Genomic DNA, 24,465 nt, shown 5'->3' on the forward strand with positions numbered 1-24,465 from the left:
CTACACCTTCGGACAGCGTCGGAGTCCACCTCCGTGTCAGACGTTACCTGAGAGGCGGTGCAGCTCCCCAGGGGTGGTCTACGCAGGCCGAGGTGGGAGGCCTGGCAGGCCCTCTGGGGTCCCTGCTGTGGACGCTGTCCCAGCATTAATATCCGACCAATCGGGTAAACATCAGGTTCTTACAAGCACACTTCAAAAAAATTGCTTTGCAAAATGCTCATCTGTTACTACTTAAAAGTTGAGAAAAACAATTATTCTTAACAGTTACCAAGCATTCTTCATCCAATAACTCCAAAATTCCCATTTTTGCTTCAATCAGGTCAATAACTGGTTGATTGTCATAGAAATCTATCAGAGTCCAAGGGATATTTTCCTTCATGTATTCTTCTTGTTCCAGTTTGAAGACATGCTGGGAATCCAAAGTTAATACAGAAAGTAAAACAGAATATTAAAATGTGTTTCCAAAGAGCAGGACGTAAGCATTTGGAAAACGACAACGGTTGATCTGTAATGTTTACGTTTAAACACGAGGACCCTGAAGTACAGACCACGCCCATATTATGATCAATACCGCAGAGCTCCTAAAGCAGGTCTAGCTGTCATCTTCCCACCTGGTCTGAGTGGGTCCCCATCTCCTAGGAAGTGGCTTGGGCCAGCCTATGTCACCACCAGCACCACATGGTACTCAGGGTGGTCCTAGGGCCCCCTCCCACTAGCAGCTATCCAAGGACAAATCCAGCCTCTTTGGCCTAATGCAGCCTGGCTGGGTGGTGCCAGCTACCTGAGAATGCTAGTTGCGGGGCCAGTGGGAGAAGCCCACTGCTTAGAGATCTTTGTGCACTACCTATTTGGGTGGTAAGTATCCTTCCCAGAGGATGTACTCGGGTTTACCATGGAGGATGAAAGGAAGTTTGGCTAGCAGGTGGTGAGGGGGTTTGGGGGGACATGAAGAAGAAAAACCTCCCATGGAGGAATCCCAGTGGGAACCACATGAAAGCTCAATGGGCACTTGAGAAACGCACCTCAAGCAGGTTAGAAAAAACAGGAGGACAGGAGGCAATGCAGCAGCAAAGAGTCAGATTACCTGAGAGCTTCACGCCCTCCCTAGAGAATTCTGGGCCTATGGCCTTTCTCTAGGAGCAGTGAGGATCCACTGGAGGGTGGAGGCGTTAAGATGAGACCTGGATGGCTTAGAAGAGAACAAGACTAGAAGGAGTGAGACCAACAACGACTCAGCCTGATGCTCTTGGTGGCTGGGATTTGGGGAGGAGGATGAGAAGGGAAAGGTCAGGATGAATGTCAGGCTCAGGACATGGAGTCCATGGCATGACTTGACCACAGAGTCACGTGGCGGGTAAGCGGGCTGAGAGGTGAAGGTGGTGCCAGCACTTCTACACTTGTTACTGTTGAGCTCCCTTGGGGCATCAAGTGCAGGGGACAATGGCAGCAGATGAGGGGGACTGGTGACCAGGAGAGTCCTAACCAAAACTTTCTGTGCCAAAAACGGAAGGTACTACTCATCCTGGGAGGATCTACACATTGACAGATGACTCAGGAAAAAGAGAAGAAGTAAAAGGAAGAGAAGGAGGAGGACGTGGAAGAGGAAGAAGAGAACAGGAGAGGAGAGAAAAGCAAAAATAGAATTGTAGCCTCTGACTTGTGATTTTTGGCAAGGCATCTGCATACGTGTCACTTTGAGGTTAAGGTGAACGTGTGGAGGAGCAGCACGGCACTGCAGCCAGGAGACAGGGCAGCAGCCACACAGAGTTTGACTTCAGGTGAGAAATACTGAATAGGTACTTGGAATAAACCTCAGCTGGAGTTACTAATGTTAAACTTCCAGGAAAGCCTTTCAAATGCTAAAGAAATAAAAATTTATAATGGAATGAAATTTAATGCTTATACATTAGTTCTGGGTTAAAAAAAAGAAACTTTTGAGTAGGATTCAATATTAGGTCTTCTCACAATATTGACTCTTTTAAAATTGATACATAATAGTTGTACATAGTTATATGGTAGATGTGATATTTTGACACATGCACACGATGTGTAATGATGACTCATTTTTAAAACATGAAAACAGAGGCTCAGAGAGCCCAGGGTCCCAGAGGGAGGAGGTGGTACAGTGAGATTCAAACCCAATTTATTTTGAGCCAAAGCCCACACTCTCCAAGACATCACGCTGTTTTTCCTCAGGGGTTCTGAGGGAGAGTAGGACTGAACACTCACAAAGGTATAGGCTTTCCCTGAAGTAGTGTTAGGATATTAAAGTGTGATTTCTATTATGAACTGGAATCAAAATTCAAAAGTGAATTCAATATAGTTCCTGCATTTAGGGAACCTACTTCAGATGTTAAAACTGTGTTTAATACACATAGCAATAACAAATGCCAAAACAGCCACAAGTAGCATTTAGTCAACATTTTAAAAATTGCCTTATTCATCTTTCTATCTCAGCAATTAACTTGTTATCCGGTATACACAATATGCACTCCATGTCTTTTGAATAAATAAATCTTCCCAGCGGGGAGAAAATTGGAATCCACCTCCTGTCTGTTTCCATGGGAAGACACATTTGATCTTAGCGGTAGTTAGGAAGGTACCATATATGTCTTGTTCTAAATTAAGGCCAGAGAAACTCATTCCCATAATCCATCGGCCATCTGCTGTTTAGTGCTGCATGCGCCGAGATAAGCACTGGACTGAGAGAGACAAAGAATGCCAGTCCTGGCCTCTCCAGGTGACCAAGTCTATTTGGAGACATGCATGCAAATGATAATAATTCCATGTGACGAGCCTGTGATAACGAAGCACACAGGGTGAGGCTAGGAGGTGTCATAAAAGGCTCTCAGGGAAGCTGGATCTCAAAAGACATGCTGGAGTTGGCCAGATGAAGATAAAGCAATGGGGAAAAACAGGAGAGGGTGGGTTAAGGCAGAGAAAGCAGCAATTGCAAAGGCAGAGAGGCTAGAAAGAAAGTGGAGGTCTCAGGCAACCAACTAAGTAGTTTTGTCTGGCTGCACAGAGGGTCTGTATCCAAGAAGAGCAGCAAGGCTCACTCATTTGGTAGGTGGTTCAAAAAAGATGAAATAGATGAGAGGGTGTGATTTCAAGATTTGGCCACAAGGTGGTGTAGTGACCCAGCATGAGGCGCCTTGCATAAAAGCTCAAAACCTAAAGGAAAAATGCCTCTTTCCATGAAGACACACACACACAGACACACAGACACACACACACACACCTCTGAGAACTAGTCAAGAAGGCAGAAAAGTCACCTACCATGTTAAACTGTTGTTGCAGTTTTTCATTAGCATAATTGATGCAAAATTGTTCAAAGCTGTTCACATCAAAGGTTTCAAAACTGAAATAAAATTAAAACAAGTTAAAATATAACCTGAAGTAGGACATATGCATTTGTTTAGAGATATTTTTAACACTTAGAAGCTTAAATGTTTGCTATGTCATCTACAAGTTTTAAGTACCCCTCAAAGCTTCTGGTTTTAATGATATCCTGGTAGTCAGTTTATAAATAACCTTTTTCCTGGGCGTCCCCTGGAAGGAATCTGATAGGTATAAAACACCTACCCCACTCCAGGCCATAAGACAGGCATGTCACAATTTGATGTAGTCCACACAACAACAGCGACATCAGCATTATTATTCTGACTTTATAGATCAGAAAATAAGACTGAGAGGTTAAGAAACTTGCCAAAGGTCACACAGCTTGTGTCAGAACTTAGCTGCAAAGCTGCCTAGGAGGCCTGTGCCTCCAATGAGAAGGCAATGTGGTTTCCTGTTCTCTCCTTGTCTGTGGAGGGGAGGAGCAGCACAACTGCAGCACAATTTTGCCTCCCTAAGGGCTGCTTTCATAGTTCCTGGAGGAAAAGGGCAAAGTCATTTCATACCCTACAGCCCAGCACACCCCGTCAGGTATGCGACAGACACGGCTGGATTCCATGTTCAGACTTTCATCAGCTGCCTCTGCAGTTGCCTTGGAGTTGCAGGTTTAAGAACTGAGAGGAGCCCTTGGGGACAGACCTGGGAAGCAGGCTGGATACGGCACAAGGGCGAGCTGCATGGGGCCTGGAGCCGTCAGGATTGACCAAGGGGCAGCTGCTGCTCGGCTCCTGCCAGCTGTGGCCATGAATGAATGTGGGCTAGGATGTTAGATCAACCAATTCTCAAGAAAGTCAGAAAACTGGGACTTTTAAATAAATGATCCCACTATGCAAAACATGGTGTGGGCCGCACAAAACAGATGCACCAAATTTACCACCTGGCCAGATGAGCTCCTGCTGGAAGGAAACTTGCTGAGCACCTTAAGGTGTCAGCGTTTATGCATCTCACCTCCCTTAACTCTAACACTGCCCTATATGAAGGGCTCCTGTACCTCCCACACAGGAGGGTCAGAGAAGGGGTGACCATGGTGAGGACCTACAGCCAGCAAGCGGTGCCAGAAATGGAATTCGACCCCAGTGCTTGGTGCCTCCAAAGCTTCATTCTGAATCACTCTAATCCCGAGAGGTTCCTGCCAGCTCCAACCACGGGTCCTCTGGGAGCCTCACTTGATGGAGCCAAATTGGCTCCATCTGGAACTTCTGGGCAGGGTAAGAACCTGGACTATCCTCTAGACAGCCCCAGGGTGACTCACAGCAGCCCTGACAGCCCCATTCCACATGCAGCCTCGGTTGCTCAGATTGGAGTCTGGTCTGCTCATGGGAGCAAGGCCAGGGCTAGGCCTGGGGGAGATGCGAAAGGGTCTCTCTGAACTCTGCAGCCTACAGCTGGGGCTAAGGACACGGCTTTCTAGAACCCGGCAAAATGTCAAACATCAATGCACTATGTTTGGGCACAAAGATCTGAAGTTTAGGACCCATGGAAAGACCTAGATCTGTGACTTAAAATGCCAGAAGCACAATGGCTACGATAACAGTTTGCACTGAAATCGTGCCTATGGTTTTCAAGGTACCTGCACAACATAATTTCTTTCATCTCATCTTCAAAATCCCCCTGCAAGAGAGGCCCCATCTTGTAGATGCAGAAATTGAGGCTTGGAGAGGTTCTGTGACTTTCTTGGGGTCACATAACTGGTATCCTACGGAGCTCACTCCCAGGGGTCTGACCCGCAGACCCAGGCTTTTCCAACTCTGGGTCCCAAGAATATACAGACACGACAGGCCAGGGAGTCACTGGCCTTCTTTCGCTCTCAGCTCAGACCTCGAAACATATTTGAAAGCAAGTAAAGCTGAAGCTGTGAGCTAACTCTTCCTTTGAGGTTTCCTTATTTCCAGGTCAAACTGAGCTTTCTCAAAAGTTGCAGGTATGCCTGTGCGAGTGTTAGCCTAGAGGCAAGGCTGCTGGAGCGGATGGGAAAAGCCTGGGGCCCCGGCTGCAGCCTGGCTGCTTAGAAGCAAGCTGATTTTTCTGGAGGTGTATCATGAACTGAAGGGTGGCAGCAAACATGCTATTGTTAGCAATTCTGAGAGAAATCTTAAACTTTAACAAGTCTTTGTGAATTTATAAAAACTCAGCTTTTTCCACTTAGCCAAAAAATTCTAAATCCTTATTACAGTGGTACTGGATCCCACCTGGGGACCACAGTCCAGCGTGCTTCTACTTGCACGTGGCTGCCCTTGCTCCATCCTCACCCCCTGCTAACCTCCAGCACACCTTCCTCCCTTCCCAGGACTGCTCCCAACCTCTCCTGCCCTCCTGCCTCCCCCACAGTCTCAGTCCTAAGGCATCAGGGGCCACGTGTCTATTCTGCTTAGCAATCGCCTCCAACACAGTGCCTGGGACATAAACAACTGTTGGATACAAATGTGAAACAATATACTCCTAAAATAAAGGACTGCCATTTAAAAAGACATTTCTGAAATACCCAAAAGAACACGGAATAACAGAACAATCAGGTATCTCCACCACAATGAAACAGGACTATTTTCAATGAGACTATCAGTTTTTAAAAGTTCACTTAGGTTTTTACAGGCTGCTCAAGCGCTTTCTTGGCACAAGACGAGGTAAATAATTGATGAGACTATCCCAGTAATGTATTAAGTGTTTTATAACTGTTGACATGTACTATTAATTGGGAGCCATATGTATTAACTTAGAATCTAAATTAAGGCAACTCCCTTGAGGCACTGTCTCCTATTCCACAGCTCTAGGAAAAGCTGCCTCTCCAGCTGGGTGCAAGTCCAGCGGCATGGTGTGGCCCTGTCCTCCTCATCCCCAGGCGGCAGCCACAGGGCCATGAAGACCAGGGCTGGGCTCTCGCCTCGTCCTGGGGAATGGGGTTGAGCTGCTTTTTGCCAGGGTGTGGGCGATGGTCCCCCAATCCAGGTGGAATACCCCATGATGCCTATCATGGGACAGTCTTACATGGGCCATCTTCCCTTTCTCCTGCTAAGAAACCAGGGTGGGTTCCAGGAGAGGGGGAAGGGCTGGGCACCGGGGCCAGCTGCTGAGAAAAGCCTGAGGGACAACAATCTCCATGGAGCCCTCCTTCCACGCTGGCTACTCCACAGCAGCTTCAGCAGCATGAGCTGGGCCTGGGGTTTAGCGGACAAGGACCAGGCAGAGAGATTGAAAAAGAACCCAACTCCAGAGTGGGATGAAGGGTAAGACCTCCTGGAGAAGGGGCTGGGGAAAATCCAAGATCTTCTTACCCAAGAACGGAAAAGGACTGAAGGGTGGAGGGCAGCTGATCAGAGACCTGGGTTTGAGTTCACCTCTGGCTGCTGGGCTTGGGCAAGGTGCAGGCCTAGGTGAACTGTCATCCCCTCTGATTCGAATGGGAAGGGACCTTGGGGCCTTCGGTGGGAAAAGCATCAACAAGAGCCTCACACTGTGCTGGGTGCTTTGACTTGCGGAGCAATTGTGATCAAGTGATTGAGTCTTTCTAAGCTGTGGTTGTTGCATCTCTAAAATGGGGATCATTACAAGGTTGTTTGAGGGTTAGGCGAGAAAGCCTCTGGAAAGCAAGCAACCTCAGTAAGCTCCTGACATCGGTCATTACTAACGCGGCATCTCTTTAATGCACTTTAAATACACAGCACCATAGCCCAGGAGAGTGTACTTAGCATCTATTGGGGCAAAAGCAGAGAATGTTTTCTTTCTAATCATGGGAAACACAACGGAACCAGAACAAAATGATCTAAAAATCATGGGGCTCTCAACATTTAAAGGAAGAAAGACAGGCTCACTGAAGAGAATCTTACCCATAAATGTCCAAAACACCAATAAAAGTGTGCTGCTTGCCTGAAAACTGCAACGCTTGGTTAATGCTCTCCACAATGAAGTCAAACAGGTGAGCATAGATCTTCTTGGCCAGTGCATCCCTGGCGTTGACAGCCTGAGGCCTGGTCATGGGTTTCACCACTGTCTCAGAGCTTGTGACAATTCTGCGATTGCACAGCCACTGAGCGACTCTGCCACTCTCAAGACCCAGGAGCTCACAGAACACCTCCAGGTGATGGTCATCCTCCTTCAAAAACAAGCACAAGACCCATCAGGGCGGCCCAGTCATCTAAAGCCACACAATCCTACCCAGCAACGGCCCCTGTTGGGCAAGAGCTGAGGAGTAGCTGGCATGAGGATGCGCAGGCCTCAGGAGGTAGAGACAGACCGGGGAGGAGAGCGAGAAGGCTGCAGTGGCATGGGTCCTGCACCTGGCCCCTGCCGCACTGATTTTTCATTTTAACCAAAGAATGTCAGCGGTGACTGAGGCCAAGCAGCCATCCTCGCTGGACCCCGCCCTGTTCCTGTGGGTGTGGATGCAGCCCTCTCTCTTCCCTTTGTACCATCCTGGGCCACTGGTCAGAGTGTGCACTCACCTTGCCCCACCTTGCATGGCCAGGGGTTTGCCTGGATAGTTGGCCCAGGAGGTACCTGGGTGTTGCTGCCAGGCAGAAGCAGGTGCGGTTCCTGTGGCTAAGCCAGTGCCTCCACTGACACAAGGGCTGGAGTGGGACTTTTCCTAAATGCAGAGTGAAATCTTGCTTCTCCCCCAAGCCCAGGCACGAGAGCTGCACCACTGGTCAGCAAATGAAAAGAGGGAAGAGATGCCCCCATTTCCCTTCAGCTGGTGTGGACAAACGGCTCCTGTCCTTAGGCAAGGATGTGACTCCTGGCTCCTCTCTCAGGCAGGAAAGCCACAGAACTGCACTAGAAAGCCTGGGGATGCAGCAGAGGAAGCCGAGGAAACAGTCGGGCCCCTCCCGGCGCTCCACCCACCCCTGCTCATCAACATCACAGTAACACAGAGCTGCCTTTGATGTGCCTGACCTCTTAAGGGAAGGGACTGGCACAGGCATTTGATTTCCTTCCTTCTAAGAAAGAGTGAAACCTTCTGAGTCAAAAACAATTCAGCTGTAGGCACTGCTACGGGGAAAAAATGCAAAGGGGCAGCAGTTTTTCAAAAAGTCACATGGCTTCATCCAAATTTAATGTGTCCAACACTTCAGGTTCCTGATACAAATGGATGGTAATGGATCCCAAATCTAGGACCAATAATTATAGGACTGGGAATTTTCTACAAATATACTTAGAAGACGTTCCAAAGGAATTTCAGTCAATCAATTTTAATTCCTCCTCTAAAATGCTACCTTCTTAACAAGCTTCACGGGAGAGGGCTCAGTGTGATGGCATTTCTTGGGCAGACATCACATTTTTAGTCCATTGGGGTTTAGGGGAGAAAGGGCAGAAGCCCAGCTTCTCTGAGGTAACTGAGCAAGGAAACAGAGGGAGCTGGCACTTCAGACACACCACACTCTCCCCCAGGCCTCTCCTCACCCCTCTCCCGGCTTTCCCACTTTCGGAACTGACTTACTCTGGGAGGTCTGGACACTGCCGGGGCGGGGGTACTTCCTGGTCACGGCAACGGGCCTCAAGTCCTGAGCCCTGGAGCTCCTGCTCCACTAGGCTCTTCTCTCTCCCCAAATCATAGGTACCCGAGAGCCAAGAACTCATCGATTACACAAGATGATCAACTTACTCCCATCAGTTATTTGAAGGACATGAAAATCAACATCGTTATGGACTGGATATTTGTGTCCCTCCAAAACTCACATGTTAAAGTTCTAACCCCCAACTTGACAGTATTTGGAGAGGGGCCTTTGGGAGGTAATCAGTGTTGGCTCAAGTCAAGAGGGTGAGATCTGCCATGCTGGGATTAGTGTTCTCATAAGAGGCATTGCAGTGTCTGCTCTCTCTCCACCACGAGGACACAATAAGAAGGGGGACGCCTAGAAGCCTGGCCGAAATCCCTCACCAGAACCGACCAGGATGACACTCTGCTCTCAGACTCCCAGCCTCTAGAACTGTGAGAAAACGAACGTCTATAGTTTAGGCCACTCAGCCTGTGGCATTTTGATATGGCCGTCTGCATTAACTAGGACATGTCACTGTTAACGCAAAGCTTAAATGTATCCAGATTCTGCTTTTCCTAGAAACATTTTTTACTTGTATTTGTTTTCTCCTTTACATGGACATTGATGAGACTAATTAAACACATACCTTCTCCCAAGAATCACTACTCATAATGTGTGTCATAGAAGAAACACACATCAACTTGTGTCCATTAAACAAAGAAACCTATCACAAAACTTACATGGGAATACAGTCCCAGGAAGCTGGCACCAATGACGTCTGGTTCAAGCACGTGTAAGGAGGTAGGGGTGTCCTTCTGCTGAAAACTACCCAGTACCCTTAAGGTCCTATGTGGTCTGCAATCCCCCCTTCCCCTTCTGGTCTCATCCACACCTTCTCTGTCACTCACCCTCTCTGGATACATGGACCTTCCATGTATTATGGACACGGACCTTCCAGCTATTTCTCAAATGACGTCTCCTGCCTGGGGGTTTCTGCCCTTGCTGTTCCCTCCACTTCAAACATTCTCTACCATCCACAGGCGTGACCTGCTTCCTCATCCCCTGAGGCCACTGCCCACCACCACCTTCTCAGACAGACTTTCTCTGACCACCCCACATGAAAGACGCAGCCCCTCTGCATGTCCCCTCTGCTTACTTGCCTCTGTGCCAGCTGTCACCAGCTGCTGGGGCCCACATTTGCTTGTTGTGTCTCCTCCCTCCCCCATCACAAGCTCTCTGAAGGGCTTCTTGCTGTGTTTTGTTCACTGTTTCCCCAGATCCTATTACAGTCCATGGCACTTGAATAAAAGAAAAACACAAAAGCCAGGCGTGGTGACTCAAGCCTGGAATCTCAGCAATTTGGGAGGCCGAAGCAGGCGGATCACCTGAGGTCAGGAGGTTGAGACCAGCCCGGGCAACATGGTGAAACCCCCATCTCTACTGAAAAAAGTACAAAATTAGCCAGGCTTGGTGGCAGGCGCCTGTAATCCCAGCTACTCAGGAGGCTGAGGCAGGAGAATCACTTGAACTCGGGAGGCGGAGGTTGCAGTGAGCAGACATCACATCACTGCACTCCAGCTTGGGGACTCCAGCTCAAAAAAAGAAAAAAGAAAAAGAAAAACACACAGAGGATACATGGATACATTTCCCCTCCTCTACTGTTGCAAGGGGAGGAGGCTTGACTCCTTGAAGGCAACCCCTGGAAATCCTTTGCCGCCTGCTTCCGGTTAAACCAGTCTACCCAGGAGACCTGACTATGCCTGGCGCTAAAAAGCAAAGGTAGGTCATCTGCAAGCCGGTTCCACTGTGACCCTCCAACCAACGGAAAGTAAAACAAACGAGCATCTCACACTAATGGAGGACCTCTCGCTGCCCACCGCGGCGATCTGCACGTTGCCCAGATGTAGGATGGCCGCCAGGATTTTAAAAACATCCATCTGAAAATCCTCCTTGAAACCTGAAAACAAACAATTTCCCAGGTTAGGAATGCTGTATCTCTTCTCTGACTAGATGGGCACCTGGACTCACTGGAGACATGCAGGTAGCGTCAGTGCCAAGCTCTGGGACAGGAACGTGAAGTGGACACGGGGGGCATCTGGGGCACCGTTCTTTCTAGTCGGCCTCTGTAGACTCATGACATGCAGGTAGCACACACATACCATACGTGTCTAGACACCAGTCTCCTCTTTGACATGGCTGCTAGCAAATTCAACACAAAAATTATTATCCAAGTAACCACTTCACATCAGTTTCCTTGGAGAGTCATCTTGCCTTTATCCTGTGGTTTATTTTCAATGATTTTCCAGTTTTCTTTTTGCTCACAAGCTCTCGTAATCCCTGAATTATTTTTAAGGTGGGACTGCTGGAGGGATTCCATTTGCCCCTCCAGATCCTCTGCTCTCTGCCCCTGGGAACTTGGTATAAACCAAGGCAATGGCCTTTCATGCCCTCTGGCCTGTGGTTGGGTTTGATTCATGGGGAGGCCTGGCAGGAGAGCAGAGAGAGGAGCAGTGAAGATTTTGAGTGCGTCCTCCCCGGTCCCTTTCCCTGCGAGGCTGCCTCTGGCTGGCTGCACGGCCTGACTGACAGAAGGTCATTACTCCTCTGGGGCTGACTTTACTCAGCTCTCCTTCCAGGCTCCAGAAACACCTGGGTGCCCACATGGGAAAGAGCAGTGAACAGTTCTGCTGCTGTCCCCAGGTGCCCACTGCCCCTTGTCTTAACAGCTCCCCTAGACTCTCCTACTCTCCTGGGTAGCCTTTGCAGTTGTAAATAATAAACAATCCCTTCCTCTCTTATCCTACTGTGAGCCTGCCCCATGTTTCCCATTGGGACTTTGACTGCTTTAGATAGAATATAAATTATGACTACATATCATATTCATTCACCGAGGGGATTGGCACATTTCCTGGAGCCAAAAAGAAACAAAGCCGGCTGCTAGAAAGGACTCTGTTTGAACCCTGCAAGTCACAGTAGAGACCTGCATGCTGTGAGCCTGGCTTTGCCAGGTCGGGATGCCCCCAGTGTGTGCTGATGACACTGGTGACTCGAGGAGCTGAGAGACACGCTTGGGCAGGCGGGCAGGTTCATTAGCATTGTGGCTGCCTGGTCCACCCTGGAACGGAAGCCAGTGACCCCTCACTTGGGGATACCTGGAGTTTTCATTAGCAGGTAGGTCAAGCTCTTCAACAATTTCAAATACCTACAATCTTTTTTTTTTGGAGACAGGGTCTCACTCTGTTGCCCAGGATGGAGTGCAGTTGAGTGATCATGGCTCACTGCAGCCTCAACCTCCTATGCTCAAGCAATCCTCCCACCTCAGCCTCCTCAGTATCTGTGATTACAAATGTGTGCCACCATGCCCAGATAATTTTTTGTAGAGATGGGGTTTCACCATGTTGCCCAAGCCAGTCTTTAATGCCTGGACTCAAGTGGTCCTTCCTCCTCGGCCTCCCTAAGTGCTGGGATTATAGGCGTGAGCCACTGCACCCAGCCCAGAGTCTCCTCTACTACAAAAATTAAATAAAATCAGTCTCAAAAGATTTCAGTTCAAGAACATAGGAAGGACTCCAGCTCAGCTGAGTCCAGGCACTTGCTGCCTTTCCATTTGGAGGTAACGCCTCCATCTGAAGGACAGACGTGTCCAACAGAAATATAGCCCCGGGCCTCCACCACAGCAATGACAGATAAGTAATCATGAAAAGCAACTAAAATGCCAAGTGTGGGAGCCTCCATTCTGGCACCCCTCCCTGCTTTCTGTGATCCATGACTAAATCCCTTAACTACTACTCCAGGCCTTCCAGAAACACAAAAGAAAGATGACAACTCCAAAGCAATAATATGAAAGAAAGAATTCAAGACCTGTGTTAAGTAATCATCCTCAGCGAGCCTGTCACACAAAAGCAATGCCAGCCTGAATCAGATTTCCAGGAGGAGCTCACTGGTCAAGCTCCTAGAGCCTGAGGTCCAAGGTGTTCTTCCCATCAGAGAGAAAATGTCATAGCAACACCCAAATGGCAGGGATCAGTGGATGAATCACACAAGAAAGACACAGCAGAAGAGCAAAGGAAAGGGACTTTTTAGTCAAAATACATCCCCTCATGCTTCTCTAGGAGTAATCTCGCTGCTAGCTAAGGGACTTCAGCAGCAGAAGTGGAGGGGAAAGTGGATGGAAACTGCCTCAGGCACTGTCCTCGGGACTGGCCCTGTATCAGCTCATCTCATTCTCACTGCAGCCTCACGGAGGAATCCTAGCATTGTTCCCAACTCACAGAGGAGGAAACTAAGGCATTGGAAGTTTAGGGAACTCACCCGAGGTCATGCTGGGTAAGGCGTATCTAAGCAGTTTAACACCAGCACCCACCACAGTATGAGAAAAGACCGGCAGCATTCATAAAGCCATCTGGCTTCACCCCAGCATGTCTAAACAGAGAAGCCCCGAGGACCTCATGCCAGGAAAAGGAAAAGTCTGAGCAGGGGCACTTGCTGAGGTACCCTCTCTTGAAGGGAAGAGGTGCAGTGGCCCCAATTTCACACAACACCGCCAGCAGCCATCACCATTATTGCTAGGAGAGGACTGTGTACTCCACCTCTCTACAAAACTCCAGAGGGCTTTGTTTAAAATGTCTAAGCCTGTGCCCAGGTTAGATGTCCAGGGCCAACCTGAGAATGAGGGCCTCTCTTGCCTTGTCCCAGTTTTGGCTCTGGGACTGAGGAATGTGATGTGGAAATCTGCAAACATAACCTAAGTTGTGTGATACATGGGGGCAAATGGCTGCAAACTGCTCACCTCCAACAATTAGAAAAGGTTTCATAGAAGAGACGGTTTTACTCAAAGGACGATGAGGGTTTGGACAATCAGGAATGGAGGGAGAGAGAAGGCAGGGGGCAGCAGTTGCCGGGCGCCTGCTATGTGCCTGGCCTGGTGCTAGGGACTTTTACAGACACTTCCTCGCCAGCTGTCATGAAAGGCAAGGTGTGCTGCCACTCACAGATCAAGATACCATGTCTCAGAGAGGGGAGCCTTAGACTCACGCCAACTAGGATTTGAATTCATGTCCATTGGATCCCAAAGCCCACTCTATTGGCCCTATATTATCTTGCTGTGAGGAGGACACGATGGAGGTGGGAGAGAGGACTCAGAAGGATAAGGGAGATGGGGGTTGGGCAGGACAGGGCATGTGACCCAGGGTCCCCTTCAGTCCAGCCAGAGCTTGGCCACCTGTCCCCTCCTCAAACACCCAGCCCCCTCTCCATGGAGTACATTATACAAAGACTGAAATGACCACTCTAATTATTTTCAGAAAACATTAATCAGTGCCAAACGTGTTTCTCTTATCATAAAAAGTTTAACTTGCCCTTCTCCTTGAGGCAGGTTTGAGTCAGAGTCTGATGGTGATTCTGCTTAGAAAATCATCTTGTTTTTCCTTCTCCATTATCCAGCTGTGATCATCTTGCCTATTACTTTGATGTATTTAACCTTAAATTCTTAGTCTTTTACATTAAGATACAGTCAACCGGGCCACAAGAATGAAAGCACTCAGAATGAATCGGTGGGAGATTTCAGCAAGACGCAGAAATGGCCAACAGCATTACCCTCATCAGAAGCTTTGACGGGCAGCTTCGTGTGGATGTCTAGACTCATACAAAATGAGAGAGTGCATGCCTGTTTTTATAAATACCAGCTGCTAGACAGCCTTTCTGAACAGGAGCTCTGCGTGGGAAAAGTAAGGTGAGATGGATTGGGAACAATTGGCTGTCCTGTGAGAGTCATGCCTGGTCCACCCATGCCGGCATCTGAGCAATAGAAGATACGTGGTTTTTTGTATAAAATGGGGAGATGCTTGGGCTGGGCATGGTGGCTCCGGCCTATAATCCCAGCTCGTTGAGAGCCAAGACAGGCAGATCACAAGGTCAAGAGATCAAGACCATTCTGGCCAACATGGTGAAACCCTGTCTCTACTAAAAACACAAAAATTAGCCAGGCATGGTGGTGCGCACCTATAGTCCCAGCTACTCTGGAGGCTGAGGTAGGAGAATCACTTGAACCTGGGAGGCAGAGGTTGCAGTGAGCCAATATCACACCACTGCACTCCAGCCTGGGGACAGAGAGAGACTCTGTCTTAAAAAAAGAAAAAGGAAACAAAACGAGATGCTTGAAGACCCTGGAGTGCAAAAGCCAGTTCTACTCTGCATGGGCTGCCTAACCTTGGGTAAATCACTTCCCATCTCTGTGCCTTAGTTTCCCTGTTGTAAAATGAGAGAAATATCTGCACTGACATCCTAGGGTGGTTGTAGGGCTTGAATGAGTTAACACAGGGCTGTGAAGTGCTTAGGATGGTGCCCAGCACACTGTAAGCTCCACTTGAGTGTCCACTATTTTACTGTCATCATCAGGAGACCTATGAAGGCCAACGCTACACTTCTGAACCGAATCGGACCTTGGCTTCACCGGTCATCCTTGTATTAATTGTAGGAGAGCTTACAGCATTCACAGGGCTTGCAGCCCATGCCTCTAACAGTGAGCCAGGAAGCCCCAGGGAAAAAAGGAGTCCATTTCTAGCTAGCTCTTTTAAAGGAAAAGCACAGTCTTGACCACTTAGTTTCTAAACCATCTTCTGAGGGTTTGTCCTAAAACTGGAATTGATTAGGAGCCTTCTGAACACACCTATGCTGGGAATCCCCACCTTTTAATTTTTTTAAAGAGAAAACGGCTACATCTTTAGATGGGATATCTTCCCTTACCCAGAAGCGTAAAGGTCTTCTGAGTTTCGACCATTTCAGCTTGATCATTCACACCTTCAATGACAGTATTACCTCCCATTCTTGTATAATTAAATTCTTCAGCACTGCCTGAAATCAAAAAGTAAGACTTGTTATGTCTGTAACACAGAAATTTGGATATACACATTTATCAAAAGCAGGGAAGTTCATACTCAACAAGCTGTGTGAAGCACTTTACACAGGTGATTCCATTTATTCCTCAGAATTCTGCCATTACAGCCAGATGCAAAGGCTTGTGCCTGTAATCCCAGTACTTTGGGAGGCTGAGGCAAGGGGCTTGCTTGAACCCAGGAGTTCAAGACCAGCCTGGGCAACAGGGCGAAACCCCATCTCTACAAAAAATTAGCTGGGCATGGTGGCACGTGCCTGTGGTCCCAGCTATTCGGGAGGCTGATGCAGAAGGATCACTTGAGCCCAGGAGTTCGAGGCTGCAGTGAGCCATGTTGGCGCCACTGCACCCCAGCCTGGGTGACCCTGTCTCAAAAGAACAAAAACAAAACAAAACAACAAACAAAACAATTTTACATTACAGACGCAGAAGCTGAGACTCAGAAAAGTAAAGTGACTTTTTCAAGTACCCATAGCTGATGGCAAGCAAGAATTTAAATGCAGGCCTAACTCTAAAGCTCATGGTTTTTGTTCCTGCACCTAACATTTTTCCACAGTTTTACTGAGGTTTACTAAATGTACAATAAACTGCATATGCTTAACATGCATGGTTTGATGAATTTTTGACATGCATACACTCTTATAAAACCATTAGCATGGCCGGGCACGGTGGCTCACACCTATAATCCCAGCACTTTGAGAGGCCGAGGCGGGTGGACACGAGGTCAAGAAATCAAGACCACCCTGGTCAACAAGGTGAAACCCCGTCTCTACTAAAAATACAAAAATTAGCTGGGCATGGTGGTGCGTGCCTGTAGTCGCAGCTACTCAGGAGGCTGAGGCAGGAGAATTGCTTGAACCCAGAAGGCGGAGGTTGCGGTGAGCTGAGATCATGCCATTGCACTCCAGTCTGGGTAACAAGAGCAAAATTCCATCTCAAAAAAAAAAAAAAAAAAAAAACCATTAGCACAATCAGGATAATGACTATACACACACACACATATATATATATACACACACCCCTAATGTTTAAACAGTAGAGGATCCTTTGAAAAGCCCTTCTGCAGGTTTGCTATTCACATTCTGTTTGGTAGACAAGGCCAAGGATATCACCTTCATGTGAAATCTGCAGAAACGTAGATTCCAAGAATACAAGCCACTTCTCTAAAATTAGAGAGCGTGAGTTCAACTCCAACACACTCGAAGTTATCTCTGACAATTCTCACCTACCAGCATAACACACACGGCCAAGGCAGGTGAGCTGTGACAGTATAGGGCTCGGGGACTATTGTATTTAAGGACAAACAGCCCTATGTTTTAGCCATCTCTGAAGTATAATTAATTATGACTACAAATAATTAATGACCTTGAGCCATCAAGGGAGTTCAAATGATGATAGAGGTGCTTTGTTTTAAAAAGTGGGTTAACATGTCATATGTGTTAGGAAAACAACTATCTATAAATGTTCAAATAAAAAGGCAAGTTTGGTGACACCATATGTTCCAGCTGTCAGGAAGTCTTATTCAGGTGGTTCTAGCTAAAGGACCACAACCACCTGATGAACCTTTTTGTTTTCTGAAATGGAGTCTCGCTCTGTTGCCCAGGCTGGAGAGCAGTGACATGATCTTGGCTCACTGCAACCTCTGTCTCCCAGGTTCAAGCAATTCTTCTGCCTCTGCCTCCCAAGTAGCTGGGACTACAGGCATGCACCACCACACCAGCTACTTTTTGTATTTTTAGTAGAGACCAGGTTTTGCCATGTTGGCCAGGCTGGTCTTAAACTCCTGACCTCAGGCGATCCACCCACCTCAGCCTCCCAAAGTTCTGGGATTACAGGTGTGAGCATCATCCTGGGCCCAATGAGCTTTAAAAATAACCCTCAGGCTTAAGAGTGTCTTCTCTCCCTGAACTCATCTCCCAAGTCCTAATCCATCCCCTTAATTAGATGCACCAATTCTGTCCTTGAAATCAAAGGATCTTACATCTTTGGGCAAATACTTCAAAAAAAGACATATTACTATACAAAGAAAGTTAATCTAGAATTTAAGCCCCCACATAAGAGAAAGACCCTTCCACACACCATCCATCACATACCCAATTTAAGATGTTTAAATTCTGACTGCTGTGCAGATGCACAAAGCTGATAGAAAATGTGGTAATTTCGTTCATTTTCCGACTGTAAGACAAAAAAGAGTCCTCAAAATTACACCAAATCCTTACAAGCAAAAATGCCAGGTTTTTAATTAGAGGGTTCTAGATGGCTAATCTGGATGGACAGTTCTGCTGTCCACGATGTAATCTGGCCGGTTCACAGGCAGGCCCTTCCTCTCAGCTGAGAACTGGGTGGCCTGAGATGGCCTTCCAAGTAACAAGCGACCCAGAGAAAGTGTTAGGAAATGAAATCGTCCTATGAACTGGGAATGACGTAACTCATTCTAGTTGAAATTTTTAGAAACTTCCTGCGATACAAGGCTTACTGTTGCTCCCCTCCTGCGCCAAAACAATGAGAATTTCCCCATGTCACTGGCAGAAAAGCCTTTCTCTTAAAACGCCTCAATAGCTCTGATTCCATTCCCTTACGAATAGAAAAGCCAGTCTGTCAGCTTTGTCTATTTCAAACAGTTTTTGTGCTCTAGAAAGATATACTTGCTTTTGAAACCATCAGGATTTTGTAAATCACCAAATAAAAGAAGTTGTAACCTTTTCCTGCAGTCATACAACTCATCTGATATCACACCTCTTCATCCATCCATTTTTAATAAACAGAAAAAGGAATCTGAACTGCAAGTGAAAGGCAAGAAACCCTATTTTTCCACTCAGCATAATGTAGCTTGCCTGAGCACATATAATGAGATGTAAACATAAATAATGCTAAAAAAGTTGGGAGAAAGGAAATTTAATACTTTTATCCTTACTTGAAAGACAACTCTGGATTTCTCCAGGAGGTAAGTTCTCATGTTGGCTCCTATAATCTGATTTCGCTCATCAAAACTGATTTCTGTGTATTTTCCAAACCGACTGCTATTGTCATTGCGTGTGGTCTTGGCATTTCCGACAGCCTAGAAAACATAAGACTCTCTTGAAATAAACACATTAAAAGATTTTTGCCTCAAAATTACTGGAGGGGTTTTTAGTAAAATGCAATCCTGTACCCTAAGGGGAGGTCTGATCGGCAGAGGGACGTCTGGAAAGAAGGCTACCCCAGGCTGGCAGGGAACATGACGAATCCCAAGCCTGCTGCTCAAGGCTCTCCTCGGTCCCACTGGCAGATGCTGGGGAAGACCAGAAAGAGCACAGGTTCTGATGTTTCAGGTCCCTGGGTTCTATCTTTGCTATCTGTATTTTAAGACGGGAATGTCTTAAAAGTTAATTCATTGGCTGGGGGCGGTGGTGGCTCATGCCTATAATCCCAGCACTTCAGGAGGCTGAGGCGAGAAATTCACTTGAGGCCAGGAGTTTGAGACCAGACAAGGCAATATAGTGAGACTCCCATCTCTACAAAACATAAAAAATAAAATTAGCCAGGCACAGTGACGTGTGCCTGTAGTCCTAGCTACTCAGAAAGCTGAGGTGGGAGGACTGCTGGCGCCCAGGAGGCGGAGGCTGCAGTGAGCTGACTGCACCACCTCACTCCAGCCTGGGTAACTGAGCGAGACCCTATCTCAGAAACAAACAAACCAAAAAGTAATTCATCTTTCCAGCTCTTAATTTCTCTATCTGTCATATGAGAATAATAAGCATCTCACTGTTATGGACAGAATGTGTGTCCCCTCCCTAAATCCTCATGCTGAAATCCTAACCTTATGTATTGGTATCATAAGATGGGCCTTTGGGAAGTAATGATGTCATGAGGGTAGAGCCCTCAGGAGTGGGATTTTAATGCCTGCGAAATAGGGATCCCAGAGACCCCTCCTGCTCTCTTTCTTCCACGTAAGGGTACCGTGAGAAGACAGCAGTCTGCAACCTGGAAGAGCGGCCTCGCCAGAACCCGACCCCTGCTAGCACCCTTATCTTGGACTTCCAGCCTCCAGAACTGCGAGAAATAAATTTCTCTTGTTTATAAGCCACCTGGTCAATGAAACTAAAGTATATTATGCTAAAGTATATTGATTATTATAATAGCAGCCCAGACTGACCAGAACACTTACAGAGTTGGGAGGATTAAATAAGAGAATATGAGGTGCCTCATAGGTATTTGGCCTCATTCAGGCCCCAATTACCTACGATGCTCAATTAAAAGTTCACATCTGGCCAGGCGTGGTGGCTCACGCCTGTAATCCAGGCACTTTGGAGGCCGAGGTGGGCGAATCACCTGAGGTCGGGAGTTCAAGACCAGCCTGACCAACATGGTGAAACCCCGTCTTTATGAATAAATAAATAAATAAAATAAAGTTCCCATCTTCCATCCAACCTTTGTTCCAATCCCTACTCCTTACTGCTTCCCTACTCCACCTCTCCACTCAACCAAAAACCTGCTTCTTCCCATCCCTCCCATTCTGTGATCAGGATTTTTGCTTTTTACTTCTGTTCTTGAATTTCATCCCTCCTCTGCCCTCCTCACCCTCTCCTGAGCACCGTCTTTCTAGATGGACCCTGCCCAGGTCATCATGCTGCCTGTCAACATGTATTTACTGAGCACCTACTATATGCCATGTGCTCGGTAAACACCGGTGAACTAAATAGATGTGGTCCTGCCTTCATGGAGTGTACAGTCTAGTGGGGGAGACAAACCCTAAATATTTACACAAGATCATCCACTTGGAATTTAACTTGGCACTGACTCTTGATAACATTTCTTTATTTTGAAACCGGGTCCCGCTCTGTCATCAGGCTGGAGTGCAGTGGTGCAATCTCAGCTCACTGCAACCTTCATCTCCTGGCTCAAGCGATCCTCCTACCTCAGCCTCTTGAGTAGCTGGGACCACAGACATGTGCCACCATGCCTGGCTAATTTTTTGTATTTTTGGTAGAGATGGGTTTCATCATGTTGCCCAGGCTGGTCTGGAACCTCTGAGCTCCGCCTGCCTCACCTTCCCAAAGTGCAGGATTATAGATGTGAGCCACCACACCCAGCCTTGATAACTTTTTTACTGGTATCTTGAATTGTAATTTCTGTTTCTAAGTAAACCTACGCCCCTGGGCTATGAGTTTTGCAGTGTTTCTTAGTACCCCTCTCCCCTCTTATGTTTCTATTTAATTTTAAGATATTCTTACGTTAGGTTAGAAGAATCTTATACTTGGAGACTAGGTCTTATTCTTTTCCATCACTTCCCACATTAGCTACGCAGTGGCTTCAACAGAGTAGGTGGACTGATAAATACTCATTGAGGATTTTGATTTGAGAACACAGGCAGAAGAGGTCTAGGAGTCTAATGTTATTAATTATTTGCTCTGCTTCCAAATAAATTCAAATCAATCCTCTTCCCAGGTTGCAGGGCAGCTGGAGCTGGCTTGCAGGACCCTCCTCTGTGCCCTTTGGGTGCCCCCTTCTTCCTTGAAGGCTGTCTCCTTACCCCTGGGCACTGCCATGCTTGGCCTTGCCCACCCTCTGTTCCAGTCAGCAGTGTGCTGATGAACTGGCTCTGGGGAGGCCAGGAGGAAGTCTTGACATCTGGCCTTTGCCAAGCCAGGAGGTATAAAATACTCCTCCCATGACTGATTTCAAACTACCAAAGGTTTATCAATCAGCTTGCAAAATTCCTGAATATTGTAACAATCAGCTAATGAAAGCTGATGCCAGCTGGCTGGAGCACACCAGTGACTTGAGGGTACCAGTGATGTTTGTGTCTGAAGACCTTTCCCCTGGGATGTAAATGTAAACAGAGGACTCTGTCTGGTGGTAGATTTTCAGCCCAGCAGACACAGCAGGAGAGAGCATTGGAAGTAGCAATTCTGCCCCCATCTCCTTCAAATCCCATCAGCAAACAGGCTTCCTGGGTCTTTCCTGCCCTCTCTTCTTTGGTCTTTAAGGGGTGGGAACTTGAATTAGCCTAGACCGCACACAAACCAACCAACCCCATTTCCATCATCAACAGCTGCCTTCCACCGTGGTACGCACCTCGGTGATGGGGTTGGACGCTAGGACCTTGTCCTCCACGTGAGTGTTGCTGCCTGATTTGCTGACGGTGGCAAAGTACCTCATGGCATAGCGAGCTGACACTGTCTTCCCAGCACCTGACTCCCCACTTACAATGATGGACTGGTTTCTGTTGTTTCTAAAGCAAATAAAAGAGTTTTAGAATATTAGTTTCCTCCCATCAAGAAGGCAATAGGTGCTAATTAAGACAAACGCAGACAAGACAAAGGAGTGAAACTGTTTTGTCACTCTGCTATTTTTAAATCTCAGTTTAGTTCCTTCTAGATATTTTTTTCTATGTGATGGTGCAAAACACAGAATTTTAAAAGTTCACATCTTTCATCCAACCTTTGTTCCAATCCCTGCTCCTTACTGCTTCTCTACTCAACCTCTGAACCCAACCAAAAACCTGCTCCTTCCCATGCCTCCCACTCTCTGGCCAGGATTTTTGCTTTTTACTTCTGTTCTTGAATTTCATCTCTCCTCTGCCCTCCCGACCCTCTCCTGAGCATCCTTTTTCTAGATGGACCCTGCCCAGGTCATCATGCTGCCTGTCAGCATGTATTTACTGAGCACCATTTTGAGGAGTCCCAAGACCAATCTCAGGTTCAATGATCCACTAAGAGGACTCACAGGACTCAACAGATAGTCAGACTCACAGCTGAGACTGACTGCAGCAAGAGGATACAGAGCAAAGGCAGCAAGGGAAAAGGCACACGGGGTGAGGTCCAGTGGAACCCAGGTGTAAACTTCCAGGGGTCCTCTCCCCAGTCGGGTCACAAGGACACATTCAATTCCCCCTGCAAGGAATTTGATGGCACATGTGAAATGCTGGCTGCCAGGGAAGCTCATTAGAGATACAGTGCCCACCTTCTGCCTAGTACATGCCCACATTCCAGGCTCCTAGAAGGAAAGTAGGTATTCAGCATAAAGAACACCATTTACACAAACAGCTTACGTTTAGGTCAAATGAGCCACTTTATCAACCAAGAAATGCCAGAGATCATCATGAAATCAGAGGCCAGCCACGGGCCGCCTTGCAAGCAGGTCTCTAAAGATAGCAGCCTCAGGCCTTATGTCAACTCCTTCCTGCACATCCCACTTAAATATAAAAACATTTTCAAGGACATTATTTTGAGAGCAATTATTCAAAAGATGCTTGGGAACATATGCGCTCTGTAAGCCAACATGCTCTGTTATATAATTTAGAGATTCTTAAAAATGCATTAAACTTTTCATGTCATAAGACCGTGATGGTATAAGCTTCTAACGCTACTCTGTGGATGCAGCACCATTCACATGCCAGGTGCTGGGTGAATACAGATTCTCATTTAAGCTTCACCAAAATCCTGTGACATAGATATCTCTTTTATAGGGGAGGAAAATGGTGATTCAGGGTGGAGTGACTTGACCACAGAGCTACAGCCTCCCATGTGAATGCTGGAGGAGACTTTGGGTATAGAGCCCCAGTCCAGTATTTTCATTTCAAAGAGAGAAGATGAAGACTTGGAGAAGGGGAATGACATGCTCAGTGTCCCTCAGGGCATAGAACAGGCTTCAGTAATCCCAGCCCTGTTCTATAGCCCCTAAGGACACTACCTGTCCAGCATCAAACAAGGCCAACACAAGCCTGCTTTAGGCTCCGTTCGATTATTGCAGTTACACGGATGGACCTCCAAGGACAAACCGGCTCTTCAGGGCTGAAGTGAGCACTGCCCTACAGTGCAAAGGAGTTCATTCCACTGACTCCCAGACCCTAATCTCTACCATACCTGGGAGACGGCAGGGAGCCAGGGAAAATCTCAGAACCGTGAGGATTTTAGGGTTAGAAGGAATTGTTGTGCAGCAGAAGCTGCTAATTCTCTACCCAGCAAGCATTTGCATCTTCTCTTCCTTCTCAGAAACTACGCCCCAGTGGCTAGCCAGTGCTCTGCTGTGCATACAAAAGACTGCACATCCCAGGCTCCCTGTGTGAGTTAGGTCCTGGTGGATGAGCTGTCAAGCAGAAGTGCTTTGTGGGGCTTCTGGAAAGTCTCCCTAACCTGGAGGGTCAAACCCTTCCCCTCATATGCCTTGTCACCTAGAATATGGAAGACAGAGCTGAGCACTAGCTTCTCCCTGAGGATGACTGCCCCACCCCAGGGACAGGGAGCTCCATGGTACCGGGTCTCTGATGACTCCGAAGAGGATCGGTCTAGCCCCAGACTGCCCATCAGACGTCTGTGCAGGAAAGCAGCATGTGTTCTACCTCATGGAAGTTACCACCTGCCCCTCATTATAAGCAGCAGAACCAGGAATGGGTGCCCCTGAGAGTCCAGCTCACAGACAAAGACATAAAGCGGAAAGAGTTCAGGTGCTGTGGCTGGGGTTATTCAGCAAAGATTTAGGTGAAGAACAAGCAGGTCCAAGTCCTGTGCCTTAGCTTTCCCATTTGTGAAATGAGGGCAGTGAAGTCAGTTGACTTCACAGGACTGCTGTAAGACTCAAAGGAGACCACTGTATGTGAAAGTTCTTTTGTAAACTGTAAAGGGAGCTACAAAGATAGGGTCGTGTTTTTATTCTCCATACTTGACAGAGGAAGACATTAAAGACAAAAGTGACAGTTATTGGAAAATAAACAAGAGTTTA

The 24,465-nt window shown here is 47.3% G+C and overlaps 1 protein-coding gene across 3 annotated transcripts in view; it reads right to left on the reverse strand.

The window, feature by feature from the left end:
- MYO5C (myosin VC) overlaps positions 1-24,465 on the reverse strand; it is a 106,173-nt gene that overhangs the window by 64,327 nt on the left and 17,381 nt on the right. For all 3 annotated transcript variants that reach the window (XR_013521004.1, XM_002753496.6, XM_035259671.3), the window contains exons 5-12: positions 21,820-21,976; positions 18,677-18,820; positions 17,856-17,937; positions 15,615-15,722; positions 10,721-10,827; positions 7,221-7,486; positions 3,280-3,361; positions 269-409 (exon numbers count right to left, since the gene is read on the reverse strand). Coding sequence is in view for 2 of the 3 variants with exons in the window: in XM_002753496.6 (XP_002753542.3) it covers positions 269-409; positions 3,280-3,361; positions 7,221-7,486; positions 10,721-10,827; positions 15,615-15,722; positions 17,856-17,937; positions 18,677-18,820; positions 21,820-21,976 (1,087 nt within the window). In the remaining variant the exon portion in view is untranslated. The remainder of the gene's footprint in view (positions 1-268; positions 410-3,279; positions 3,362-7,220; positions 7,487-10,720; positions 10,828-15,614; positions 15,723-17,855; positions 17,938-18,676; positions 18,821-21,819; positions 21,977-24,465) is intronic.

The sequence above is a fragment of the Callithrix jacchus genome, chromosome 8 (genome assembly GCF_049354715.1).
Source record: "Callithrix jacchus isolate 240 chromosome 8, calJac240_pri, whole genome shotgun sequence".
In the NCBI taxonomy this organism is placed as follows: domain Eukaryota; kingdom Metazoa; phylum Chordata; class Mammalia; order Primates; family Cebidae; genus Callithrix; species Callithrix jacchus.